The sequence below is a fragment of the Octodon degus genome, unplaced genomic scaffold (assembly GCF_000260255.1).
Source record: "Octodon degus isolate 3935 unplaced genomic scaffold, OctDeg1.0 scaffold00141, whole genome shotgun sequence".
Classification (NCBI taxonomy): Eukaryota; Metazoa; Chordata; class Mammalia; order Rodentia; family Octodontidae; genus Octodon; species Octodon degus.
In genome coordinates this window covers 1,758,977-1,773,122 of record NW_004524717.1, presented here as the reverse complement: position 1 = coordinate 1,773,122, position 14,146 = coordinate 1,758,977, and the positions used below count along the sequence as shown (strand labels likewise).

Genomic DNA, 14,146 nt, shown 5'->3' with positions numbered 1-14,146 from the left:
GGAGTCGGGCTGGGGGCGACCGGGCGGCGGTTTTACCTCCATTTTGAGACCGGACTCGCCTCTTCCAACTCGAGTTCAATATGGGACCGAGAGGTATATTCCTAATTTTAATATTCTACTTTTAAACTAAATATTACGTCGTGAGCATCTGAATATCGCTGAACATTTTTTGGAGTATGGATTTTAATGGGTCTATATTATTCAGTTGTATGAATGAACTAAAATTGATTTAACCATTCTCCCACTTAGGACTTTTTGGTTATACCCAGCATTTACTTTTTAAATAGCAATGTGATGAAAGAGGATGGATATTTTTAAAATAAATTTGTTCTTTTACAAGTAGGACTGATCTGTTCTTTAGGACTTCCGAATTCTCCTGGTTCTCCTTTTCCTCCCTTCTGTGCTCATGAGTTTATACTTTCAAGGATTCATCTTTATCTTTGACCTCAGGTCCTGATTAGGATTTACTGCATATGTGTGCAGAAACACCACAATAAGTGAAACTGAAATTTGCAAGGAGCTCGCACCTTGTTGGACAGTTTTGCATCCGGCCAGCTGATCCTTTACGCTCTCTGAACTTGTGTTACTGTTACTATCATCTGTTCCAGTGCTTTGGAACTTACAAATTACTAGTTGCTTTTTGAAGGATCCAGGCAATCAGAGATCAATGCAAGAATGCAATCATGTTACATCAAGAACCTTTTCCTTGTAAAACATTTGAAACTTTCAAAAGCTCTAAAATATCAGCAAAGTGCTTTGTTATAGAACAGAAAGTGAGTTAACTTCCTATTTTGGCAATAGTCGGTTACCTTTTAGAGGAAATATAACACACACTCAACAAAATTTTCTAAGCTGAAATGAACAACTATTTTCATTTTAATCATCTTACTTGTTATCGACTGGCTGAAGTGAAAGGTATTTCTTTCCTTTTGGAATGGAAAGAGTAACATTACAAATAGTTATTACAACTAAAACTTGGAAGAAATGCTTTCACGGCACAGGACCAAGCATAAATGTATTGTAAATGGTTTCGGGGATTTAATACTATCTCTGTCAAGCATGGCAGAACCTAGTACTAGCACACAGACAGGAGAGTGAGGCGGATGTAATACTGGAGGCCAGGAATTTGAAACCAGCTCAGGAAACAGGGAGACTCTGTCTTAAAACAAAACTGAATCTCTGACACAGTTTTTTTCCCCTCCAATTTAATTTTTCTTGGGTTCGATTACTTTTTCTTTTTTTTTGGCAGAACTGGGGATTGAACTCAGGCTCTTGTGCTTGCCAGGGAAGCGCTTATTCTACTGAGCCATCTCCCCAGCCCAGGATAACTTTTTCTTAAGAATTTCTGATTGCATGTCATCAAATATCCTGATTGCTACATACGGGCAAGATGATCTCAATTACTCTGAGGTAATTATGGAATTATTACTAAGATATGTAAGCAACCTAGGTCTGAGACAGCTAAGGCATGGTTACTTAGAAATGCCTTAAAAAGATGTAGTTGTTTACAGGACACTTGTCAGGCTAGCTGTGAATACTGCCTTAAACTCTATACTCACCAGCTCCTATAATCATTCAGGTTTTTTCAAGCTGGTACATGAATCTTGACAAGCAAGTAACTTCAAGAACTCTGATGCAAACTTCTTTTTTTTTTTTTTTTTTTTTTTTTTTTACAGAACCGGGGATTGAACTGAGACCCTTGTGCTTGCCAGGGAAGCACTTATTCCACTGAGCCATCTCCCTAGCCCTTAATGCAAACTTCTGGTACAATAAAAATCTTAATTAACGTAAGGAGGCTTTGGACCCATCTAGCAGATAGAAAAGGGTACAATAATAATGAAAAATACAGGTCAGGATCTCAGCGTGGCTCACAATTTGTCCGTCCTTCTTTTGTGCCTACATACCTGGGAATACTACAGCTGCGATTTCGGAGGGCACCACCAGAGGGCGCACATCCGAAGCAGCGTGGCCACCAGCCGCGTCTCGGGGTACTCTCTATTCTCTTCTCGCTGCCCTTGACTTCCGCCGGAAGCGCCACTTTGTTAGTTGGTGTCCTCGGTTGTTTGTGTTTGTGGTTTATTGTGCCCGCTGCTGTTCGGAGGAGCCGACGAGGGGGCGCGGGCTGAACCGGACGGCGAGATGGACATTCTAAAGTCAGAGATTCTCCGGAAGCGGCAGCTGGTGGAGGACAGGAACCTGCTGGTGGTGAGGAGCTCTGCGGCCGAGCTTGGGGGGCGCTGGGATGAGGGGGTGAGGGTGCCGACGGAGCTGGGGCTGGGGGCGCGCCGCTGTCATCTCTTGTGCGTCCAGCCGACCGCGAAGGGCGGTCTCGAAAGTCCTCCGAGTTCTTTCCTGTATAGTACGACTCGGTCTTTGTATTCTGTTTCCTCGGAAGGCTGAGATTTTTGGAGAGGTACAAAAAAGATACGAGAAGGTTGACGTCCTCCGCCTTGTTGCCTAAGAGTAACTGGCCGCTAGTTTTTTTTTTCTTTATGTATTCGATACAAGGTCTCCCTGCGCAGCTCGGACTCGTAGCGATACTCCTGTTTTCAGCCTCCGCAGCACTGGGATTCCCGGCGTTCGCCACCACGCCGCCACTCAGTGGCCGGCTCAGCGGGCCAGCGCGGTATGTGGTGCTGGGGATCGAACCCCGGACCCAGAGCTTGCCTAAGCAGGCGCCTAGTCCGCTGAGCTGTCTTGCCAGCCCGAGACTGCCGGTTCTTAATGCCATTGGGCTTAGGAGCCTTTGATATTCTTAAAAGTTATTCAGGATCCCAAAGGTATTTTGTTCATGGGTTATACATCTCTTACATCAGTTTACCTATTAGAAGATAAATTGAGAAGCCAAAAATATTTATGGATACACGGATTGCTTGAGAAGTAATTGCCTCAGTGTGTTATGTAGGTCTCTCAATAGTAGATTCGTTTCATTACAAAATGTTTTAAAAACAGTATTACTTATTATCTACTGATTTCATGAAGTTTCTGCGATTGTTCTGTAAGCATGAGGAAACTCGAACTCGTGGCGGTAGAGCCAAGTTCTTCAAAGCTGGGATTTTGTATCATAAGCCACAGATGCAGTCAGTTCTTGTCCCGTAGTGGTAGGCTCACAGTGCTCAGTTTTGGAAACTTCGTCTGACAGATAGTCAAGTCTGGCTAACTATAGTTTATCAGTGTTTGCTTATGACAAAGAGATACTTAGAAAGCAGTGTGAGCAACTCAGTCGCGCAGTTGTTTTCCTTCGGACAGCCATCATGCTTTAGTATTGATGAAAAATGCTGTATGTATGCTTTACTTTTGTCACACAAGACGTTAGAAAGATGCAGCCCAAGACTGAAACTAGGTAAAATTTGTAATTTTATTGTAGGTTGAGGACCCCTGCTCCAAAAATGTAAAATTTGGAATGCTCCAGAATCCAAAACTTTTTGAGTGCGAACATGATGCCACAAGTAGAAAAGTCCACCCCGATCTCAGTGGAATTTTCAGAAGGTTACAACAATGAAAGTTCTGTACAAAATTACCGTCAAGTGCTGTGGATAAAGTATATATGAAATGTATGAATTTTGTGTTTAAAGTTGGGTGCTAGCCCTCTGATACCTGCTTTTGTTTGTGCAAATGTTCCAGAATAAAAAGAACTTGAAACTCAAAACACCTCCATGCCAAGCATTTTGCGTAAGGGATGCTCAGCCTGTACTTCATCAGGGAAATTATTAAGTGACAGGTGCAATGACAGTTTAGTGCCACTGTCTTGGTTCTTGCTAAGGCTTTGGCATATTGAACCCATCCCTTTTTGCAAATGTCAGTAAAATGAGTAGGCAGGAACTACAGTACCTTAGTATTGAAATAGTTTTGGCCTCATGGGTCCTCTGAAAACGTCTTAAAGGATCTATAGAAATCTGTGGGCAACATTTTGATATTATCGAACTTAGACCTTTGCATATAGTATATTATTAATGTATATGATGTAAGTTAGAGTTATTTTGTTGGATGACAAATTTCATAATTGTTGAAACCTTAAGAACAATTAGGAAAGTAGAGTTAATTAACTAGAAGGTTGTTCAGCTGGCACTGTGTGTGTTGCAAGGGGGACTTTGCCCATATTTTTAACTTAATGCTTTTATTTTATCTCAGAAACTGTTTTCTTTGGATGAATGGCTTTGTAATCTGTTTAAAAGCTAATATATGTGTTGAAATGCATTGTCAGTGTTAGAAAGGGCCAGGATGCTGAAGTCTAAGTACTTTAAAGGGAAAATTGCCTTGCAAAATACTTAGTTTATTATTGGGCTTTATAAGGTACACATTTTTATAACCGGTATTTGTTATGGAAATAGGCCAACCTATAAAAATGATCAAGTATTTCAAAATTTTGGTTCCTCATGATTTATAATCATACATAATCTTTTCCTGGGGCATCTTTCATTTTTTTAATTTGGTAGTTGGTTTACTAAGATAATCCAGCCAGAAGATAAGATTGATTTTTCTGCCTGACTTGGAGGTGGTACGGATTGGCGCGTCAGGCGAAGGAGGAAGAACCGAAAGATTAGATTGTAAAAAAAGAAAACAGGAGCCATGCTTTTTTGAAGACCTGTGTTACAGGTGCTCCGTCAATTTGTAAGACGTGAGTCTGAAGTGGCCAGCAGTTTAGTTCTCGAAAGATCACTGAATCGTGTGCAGTTGCTTGGGCGAGTGGGTCAGGACCCTGTCATGAGACAGGTGGAAGGAAAAAATCCAGTCACCATATTTTCTCTAGCAACAAATGAGATGTGGAAGTCAGGGGACAATGAAACGTATCAGATTGGTGATGTCAGTCAAAAGACAACATGGCACCGAATATCAGTGTTTCGGCCAGGTCTTAGAGATGTAGCATATCAGTATGTGAAGAAGGGGTCTCGAGTTTTCGTGGAAGGAAAAGTAGATTATGGTGAATACATGGATAAAAACAATGTGAGGCGACAAGCAACAACAATCATAGCAGACAACATTATCTTTTTGAGTGACCAGACAAAAGAAAAAGAATGAACAGACGATTCTTGGGCCATTGTTGGACTTGAAGGTTTTTTCCAGAACTCTCAGGGTGGGAAGAAGCCCCCAACCCCCGCTTTCTTAGTGCTGAGCATGGACCCAGGGTCTTGGGTGTGCTAGGCCAACACTTTATCACTGGGTTACACCCCAATCCAAAGGTTCTCTTAGTACCTTTGATAATACTTCCTAGAGCCTCAGGTATTGCGTTTTCCTTTTATTTTTTGCTGTAGTACTAATAATTACTAATAAAGATTATATAAATTCAAAAAAAAAGATTGATTTTTCTGAATTATAAGGCAGTTTAGACCAACTAAGGACATACATGAAATGGGAATTAAAAGACTGAAATCCATAGCATCTATTAAAAGTAAACTTCCATGGTCCACAGAGATAGCTCAGTAGAGTAAGCTCCTGCCTGGCAAGTGCAAGGTCCTGAGTTCAATCCCTGGTACTGCACACACACAAATCCTCCAGATGTTGTGCAGTGTCTAATTTTAGTCCCTAAAGCACCTTCATAAAAGTATGGTTAGTATTCTAAAGTGAAAAAACTTTTATTTTTTTCTTTTTTAGGGAAGGGGCTCCAGGCTGTACAGGGTCTCACTACTAGATCAGACTTGTAGTGATCTACCTATTTACAGCCTCCCAAGTGCTGGGATTATAGGCACATGCCACCACGCCCACTCTCAATTGCCAGCACAGCAGGCCCAGGGATCAAATCCCCAGCCCCTGCACCTGTTTGCAGGTGCTTTAAACCACTGAGCTATTTGGTCTATCATGATTTTTATTTGTTTATTTTTCTTGAGTCCTTTCATTTTCAAAAAATTAAAAATGAAAATATCCATTTGAAAACTAAAGTATCCTTCTATCACCTATGGTATAACTACTCTGAAATAAAAGCAGTGTCAGCTTTGCTAGAACGCCAATTCTTTGGAGCCCCATATTACTGAATCTTTCTTTAAAGCCAAGCCTCCTTCATGTAAACATGAAAACCCTGGCTGCTCTAGGAACTCAGTGAGGAGTGAGTATTAATGGTAGGTAGTTGCAGTTTTACTAGTTGTAGGTACAAGGATGAGTTTTTTGGAGAATTTTGACTTGCCTATCCAATTTATTGAGTGTTTTCTATGTGCAAGATACTACACTATGCCACAGAACATTAAAAAGAGATGTTCAATCCTTAAGGAACATGCATTCAGTTTTACAGAGAAAATAGAATCCAACAAGTATGGAATTCCTTAACTCTTTCTCTCTTAAAACAGATGAGATAACAATTATATCTTCGGTAAAACCTTACATCTACAATTTGGATCCCAGCACATCTTTTTCAAAAGCATCACCAGGAACCTTAGGATCAGTTGTTCTTTTCTCCTTGTGTTTTCAGTCTCTACTGGCTTATCCCATCAGCGTGGAAGGCATATAAGTACCTTTCCTATTTTTAAAAAGTGTGTGTGTGTCTGTCTGTCTGTCTGTGAGTTTACCATCCCTTTTCTTTTTAGCCAGCTTCTAAAGTGATTTCTCCTTAATCTGCTGCAGTCTGGCTTCTACCTCCGTTATTCTACTAAACCAGCTCTACTCAGGGACACAAGCAACCTCCACGGCTGCAGCTGACTTAACCTGACAGTTTGACACTGTTCACAATCTTGTTTACTCTTTCCTTGGCATCTTGTATACCACAGCTTCCTGGTTTTTTTTCTGCTTCTCAGGGTGCTTATTCTTGTTCTCCTTTATAGACTTCTGCTGCCTTGTTTTTCCCATAAAATGTTATTTACTTTACCATTCAGTCCTAGTCATTTTCTTTTCACCTTTTTTTTCCATTTATGTATTTGGTATGCAGCTCAGACTCACAGTGATCCTCCAGTTTTTAGCCTTCCCAATGCTGGGATTACAGGTGTCTGCCACTATACCCTGACTCATTCACTGGTTCAGCACACCCTGGGGGCCAGCCTGGCATGGCATGTGGGGCTGGGAATCGAACCCTGGTCTCTGAGCTCACCAAAGCAGGCTCTTAGTCTGCTGAGCTATCTTGCTGGCTTTTTTGTCTTTAAAAATTGTATATTTTTATTATAACCAGTTACCATTTTTGTTGGGAACATAAATAGAGCCTTTGGATGGATACCAGAATATCTATCCACTCCTTGAAGTTTTTTATGTGAAATTTAGCATGTTTGTATAGAGGACTTCACTGTTTATGATGTTATTGGATTTTAGATTCAAAGAGGGCCAAAAATAATCATGTCTACCCTGGTGCTTGCCAAGTCTCTGTATAATTATTTTCTCAGTGTTCCAGTCCTAAGGAATCTTTTTCATCTTTTTAGTTCTTTGAACTTCCCTTTTTTCATGTGTGTTTATCCCTTGGGACAGTAACCTACATGTAATTTTCTCCATTTCCTGTCTCTGGTAGTCAATAAGAATGCTTTAAAAGTTTTTTTTTTTTTTTTTTTTTTTTTTTACCATAATAGGGAAGAAACCTGTTTTAGGGAGCTTTTTGCTGTGTTTGATACCATTTTTTGACATCTGCTGTAGTTTTTTTCCTTAATATTTTACTGTGAAATTTTTTAAACACATGTAAGATTTAAAAGAACTCAGAGGAAAGTGATTGACAATGTATAGTGTGCTGAAGGAGAGTCACCTAGAGAAAAAAAAATCTCTCAGGCTTTTACAGAGAACAAATTGGTCAGGCAAGGCCATGACTCATCCAGATAGGTGACACTAACAGAAGATCTAAGGTGCTGTACATGGTTCCAGGGTAAATCCTGAGGGGATTTGACTGACCCTGTCAGATAGCAAATGTTACATGTTTAGTTGTATCGATCTTGCTTTACTTGGTCTTACCCTCCAACAGAAAAGTGTAACCACAAGATATAAAAAATAAAGCTATATATTAATATGCTGAGCTATAGAAGGCTCAAGTCAACAACTTCTCACAATTGCCAGATGTGCTGATAACTCATTACTATTAAGGATTATTGGTCTATATTGGGTTATTTTGCTGAATTCAAGTACCTACAATCTTTGGATTGGCATCAAGTATGAAAAGGTCCTTTAAAGACTTCTCCAAATACAGCTTCTCTAACTGCAATGGAACACGCAACTCTGACAAAACAAAACAAAAAAGGGGAATATGTTGGGAGCCGTGGAAGCTAAGAAAACGATTAAAATGTGTAGTTGAGACTAGACCTCAGTGCCTAAAGCAAGCAAGCTACCTCAGTCCTGAGATAAACATCCTGTCTGGTTAAAGTCAGCTATTAGTCTGTAGGAAACCTTGTGTCACATGTTACTAACTGTGCAAAAGCATAAATAAAATGCTGTTTTGTTGTGAAAAATATATATATGTATACACAAGATAGTTAGGATAGATGTACAGCTAGTTTTTCTTAGTTCATTGAGGAGAAAGGTTTGTACTAATATTGTTTAGACAAGATACCATGTCTACATCTTGTTCTCCGAGTACTATGAAGACAACAATATGCAATGTATTAATTGTTCTAACTGTCCTACTAACCTACTTTGAAATTGTTTCATTGCTATTTTATATTTTTTCTCATTAAAATGAATAATAATAATAATGATGGAACTCAGGACCTTGCACTTGCCAGGCAGGCACTTGTGCCCCAGGCCCAGGAACAAGTCTTATGCTTTCATTTTTATTTGAATTGCTGATTATAGAGCTCATGTATGGAGTTTCCTAAAGTTTCCCACCTGTTTTCTAGTGCGGCTGTACCCTGTTACACATCTGCCAGTGATGCAAGTCAGCTTGCTCTGCATTCTTGGCAGGGATTTCTGTCCTCATTCTTTGTACTGGGTAGATATCTCATTGTAGTTCAAAGTTGCATCTTGCTGATAATAAATGAGATTAATAAGCACTTTTCCTGTCTTTCATGGCTATTTGTGTATCTTTGTGAACTGTTAACATTAGTTAGTTGCTTTTTGTTTATTAAGTTGAGGGAAATCTTTGTATATCTTGCAATCTAGTGTTTAGCCAGATTCGTGTTTTGTGACTGATCTTCCAGATGATGGGTTATCTGTTTATTTTCTTCATAGTTGTGTTTTGGAGAGCAGTGTTTAATTTTTGACCAAGCTGTCTTTGTCAGTTTTTTATGATCAGGATTTTATGTGTTCTGTTTGGGAATTTCAAATATAGGATATAAACAGTTGGAAACAGTTTGGTGGTTTCTTAAAAGTTAAGCCAAATCCTACCGTATGATTGGCCTCTCTACACTTGAGTAGATTACAAAGATTTTTTTTTACATTATCTTCTGAAAATTTGCTTTTTTATAAATAATAGGGAGTATAAACATTTTAGGTTTTTAATTTGATATGGGGTATAGCTTATAGTTGAAAAGTCAGATAATGAAAACAATACCACTACTACTACTACTATATATTATTTTTCTCCCCTCTCTTATTCTCTGTTTTTTGGAAGTTTTGAACATAGACAAAAATAGAATTGTATAATGAACACCTGCGTACCTTTCCCTTAACACATATAATGCTAAAATGAGATATTTTGTATTACTGAAGTATTCTCACACCCAACAAAGCTGAACTTACTTTGGTAATCTCGTCAAGTTCACATTCCAGTATCCTTGAATTAAAATATATGTGTATATGTATTTTTATGCTTGTTCAGATAAAATATGACTTTGATTTTTGTTTTTTGTAGTGGAGAGCATTTTCATTCCTGCATCTCTTCTTTTTTTCCTCTGTAATTTACTTGAAGAATTGGAAACTAGTTTTGTACAACAATCTAGTTTTGTTGATTACTGTCTGTTGTTATTTAGCTTATTCCCCGGTCCAGTGGTGGCACACCTATGGCCTGTGTGCCACAGGAGGATGTTTGTGTCATTGAAAGCTAAAATGTTCACCATAACTTCCCTTGCCCCTCCCTTTAGGAAGAAGAGTACTTCCTGTAGCATCACATAGGGCTATTTTACCTTGTACTAATGCCAACCTTGATCTGTGGGCTTAAGTGTTGGCAACCTGAGCTTTCCCTTGTCACTGTCAAACCTTTCTTCTAATAGTGCTAGCATTCACAGATGATCATTTCCTGCGTAAATGAGCTTTGGAGCCATGAGGTGCTTTTAATAGAGTACATGTAGCTGGATGAGGTGGCACACACCTGTAATCCCAGCTCTTGGGAGGTTGAGTCAGGAGAATCTCTTTGAGTTTAAGGCCAGTGTAGGCCAAACAGTGAGTTCAAGTCCATCTGAAGTATATAGGAAGACCCTGTCCTCCCCTCCCAAAGTACCAGTGTACAGGTATTATCAAGGCTCTGCTATAATCACAATAAAGTAGGGCAGTATCTGTTTTTGATCAAAATTCTCAATGGAATAATATTTCAGAGCCCGGGAGATGGCTCAGTAGGATAAACGCTTGACTGGCAAACTCAAGGATCTGAGTTCAATCCCCGGTTCTGCCAAAAAATAAAATAAAATAAAATCACTTGATAGTCTTCTCTTAAAAAATAATAGTAATAATATTTCAGAGGTAAAATTACAGATAGTAACAAGCTTATAGATTGTACATTTCATAGTGAGGTTATATGAAGAACTAACAGCTTTTTAGCCATAGTAGATTTAGAGCTCTTAGCATCAAATCATATATGCTAAGACTGCAGGTGACAAAAAAGAATTTAGATGTACTCTTAGAGCACTTTTATTAATGAGATATCAAGAGGTTGGCAATGTATACTGTAGTTTCTTTTTGTTTTATGTTAAGAGAGAATTAAAGCATAGCAATTTATGAATCATAATCCATTTATAGAAATTATATTTGAGCTTGGACATTAGGAAATTAAAAAACAAGCATTTGAGAAATACTGTGTTGGCTTCTTTTCATTGCTCTTGGACACAGCTACTGGAGCAAATGGTTTAAGAAAAGTACACAGTAGGAGGTTCCAGCCCCTGGCAGCCTGGAGCCAGGGTGCTTATTCTGTGTTCACTTGGGTGGGAAGCAACCACTGTCTCCCTCTGCTGCCCCCACCCTAACTCTGCTTTGAGTACAGAGCCAGTCCCCTAGAGGGGAGGGAACAACTGGAGTGCTTTAGGGCTGGGGAGCCTGAGACCTGCTCCTTCCCCAGCACCATGGGCAGAGCAGGATGGGCGGCTGATGGTGGGGCTTTGCATCAGAGGTCTGCACAAGGCCATCTCTGGCTGTAACCAAGTAGTTGGGTCTGTAGCCTGCTCCGGGCCCCACAGAAGGTCTGTGGACAGGCAGTGTGCCTGTTTCCTTTGTTCCTTGGCTTCTTTACACATGAGAGCCCACACACTGGAGGATGGGTGTCCTGTCTAAGAGACTTGAGTGACCATTTTTGGAACCAAGAAGCATCAAGTTCTTAAAAAACTCAAAAGTGATTCTAAAAGCACTTGATACTGTGGAACGTGGAAATTTTCTCAATGATAGATTAACTTGTTTTTCTTTAATAGGAGAATAAAAAATATTTCAAACGTAGTGAACTTGCAAAAAAAGAAGAGGAAGCATATTTTGAAAGATGTGGCTATAAGGTATGAATGACAGCTTTTATGTTGAATTTTATTTTTATGAGTTTAATTTTATGTAGCTGTTATTAAAGAACAAAATTATTGATCTGTGTTCAATTTATCAATGTTATATATTAGCCTATAAGTGAGAAGCCATCTGGAGAGGTATGAGTTTTTGTTTTTGCTTTTTTAAAAAATAATTTTTTGAATTCAGGAAAATATATGCATGACTTTCGGCTTGGAATGGTTTGGCTTTTGTGGACAGCATGAAGTGGCTTGAGATGAAAGCTTGAATTTTTTTTAATATATATATATATAAGTACTGGATATGATACTGTCTTATTTTATCTGCTCCACTCCTCCTTGCCCTCACCTCTCCCAATAAAACTGTTTCCAAAGAATTCAAAACATTTTTTTAGGGATAGTTCAACCGCAGCGATGTCAGCAATGGTAGCTCTTTCCCTGCTTTCTCCTGAATATTTAAAGACATGATTTTGTGTTTTACATTGTTAATAATTTCATCTGGGCCCTAACAAAGTAGTTCTGCACATACCCCACAGACATTTTTGTTATAAGGTGCACTATTTCAGATACTGCTCTGTCTACAGGATAGGAGATGTAATTGTGAGATACTGTTTTGAAACAAATGAGATATCTGAAAAGCTTTGCTTGTATATTTTAGAAACATAAAGTATTTTGAGGTCAACTAGTTGATATACTGGGTGTTTTATTGGAAGGGGTTAAAGATGACAAGGTGGAGAAGTTCCATTTAAGTCATTTTAAAAGAAGAGGAGTTGAATAATTTTAACTCACAGTTAAGAGGTTCTTTTGAAATACTTTTTCTAACTCAAATTTGAAATTAACATTTTGCTTGTGAGAGGTCACTCAATATAAAGTAATATTCCTGTGCATGTAACAGGGAAAATTGTGGAATTTATGTGACAGCATTTCTAAGGAAGCATGAGGAATGCAAATGGTGCACATATGCATTTGGCTTTGTAGTATTGGGTAAGGCAAGACTTAAAGAAAATGTAGTTATACTTTTGATAGGCTTTTTAAATAGGAAAGTTTGAATTTATGTACTTCGATGTTTTTCCATGAAGATGCTGATTTCATTGGCTTCTAGTCCAGGAAATTAAAATACATTTATATAAATGATCAGTGGGTAGATATTTAGAAAGTTTATTTTTTCCCAGTTCCTTTGTCTATTATTTCCCAGTTTAGTTCTTGTATCATTTTTCTTAGTTTGTCTAGTGGTAGAAATAATTGTGTGTGTGTGTGTGTGTCAGAGAGAGAGAGAGAGAGAGACAGAGAGAGAGAGAGAGAGAGAGAGAGACAGACAGACAGACAGACAGACAGAAACAGAGACACACACAGATACAGAGACAGAGGATTGAACCAGGGAGTGCTGAGGTACATCCCAGTCCTTTTTATTTAATCTTGAGAATAGTTTTGTTATGTTGCCCAGCAGGCCTTGAACTTGCAATCCTTCTGCCATAGCCTCTTGTGTAGCTGAGATTACAGGTGTGTGCCACTGCTCCCTGCGAGAATTCTAATTTTTTGCTCTCCCAATATTGTCTAGCTCAGGCTTGACCTAGAATAAGAATCATTACCATAAGTAAGTCAGTTGACTTATTTTTAGATCTCTAAATTTGAATCTTTTCAACTTTTTGATAAGGTAGGAAAATGTAGCATAGGATCAGTTTTTACTATGTTTACTGTCTGGTGATATAAGGGGCCCTTTTTGCTTATATGAAGGAATGCGCTGGACCAAGTTAATGACTGTGATAATATTGTTTGGAACTTTGAGTCCCACTGACAGAGTCTCTTAGATCTTTTCCCCAGAGACATTAACTACCTTTATACAATTAAAAATGCTTTCTTCTTGAAGTTTTGGGGCAGTAACCTGTGCATATGTGCTTAGAAATGAACCACAGGTGTTTCTTTCTAAAAATGTTTTTAGTACTTCTTTCCTGGTGGCAGTGATGATGTACTATGCATTGCTTTTATGCCTTTATTGTTACTAGTTACACTTTTTAAGGCTTGGTGCTGATTTGACTTATGGAAAATCAAAAATCTCCCTGATGTTACCTCAGTGTCAATTGGTTATGATAAATGTGACCATTAAACATATAGAATCATGAGTTGTATAATTTTTACCCTGTAGTTACTTTAAGTGCATGTATTTGTCTTGATGTTGACCTTTAATGTTCCTTTGACTGTTACCTTCCTGCAGCATTTAGAATTTGCCTTGGGTAGATGAAAAACAACTCAGTATCTTTTTATAGACTACACACTGGCTTTATACATGGCAACTTGGTCAGAAGATTTGAGAAAATGTATGAACTTCTCTCCCCCACCCCCTCAGGTTTATATGGCAAGAACGCCTGCTCTTTCCTTGGGTGGGTTGCGTAGAGAGAACATTTTCCATTATTTTGCTATAAGATTTGTAGCTCAGTTTGTGGGCCAGCTCTGCATACCATTGGGATTTTTTTTCACTTGTCCAGTAGTCACTTCTCTACCATTGCAGTATCTTTCAAAACGAAAAAGAGGGAAAAACTAGAGCTTAAAGCTTCATAGACTTTTTTTGGAAAGCAATTATTTTCTTTAGTTCTCCTATTAAAGCTGAGAAACAATTCAATAAGACA

At 38.7% G+C, this 14,146-nt stretch overlaps 1 protein-coding gene and 1 pseudogene across 3 annotated transcripts in view; both read left to right on the top strand.

The window, feature by feature from the left end:
- The first annotated feature begins 2,029 nt into the window (after positions 1-2,029).
- Prpf18 (pre-mRNA processing factor 18) overlaps positions 2,030-14,146 on the top strand; it is a 34,390-nt gene continuing 22,273 nt past the window's right edge. Inside the window, exons 1-3 of one of the 2 annotated variants that reach the window (XM_023701849.1) lie at positions 2,030-2,205; positions 11,445-11,522; positions 11,637-11,663. In XM_023701849.1, the coding sequence (XP_023557617.1) occupies positions 2,140-2,205; positions 11,445-11,522; positions 11,637-11,663 (171 nt within the window). In that variant the 5' untranslated portion in view covers positions 2,030-2,139. The remainder of the gene's footprint in view (positions 2,206-11,444; positions 11,523-11,636; positions 11,664-14,146) is intronic. The other variant, XM_004641747.2, reaches the window with a different exon arrangement.
- On the top strand, positions 4,570-5,033 carry LOC105743617 (annotated as a pseudogene). The gene has a single exon (XR_001117306.2). The product of XR_001117306.2 is annotated as a single-stranded DNA-binding protein, mitochondrial pseudogene (transcript).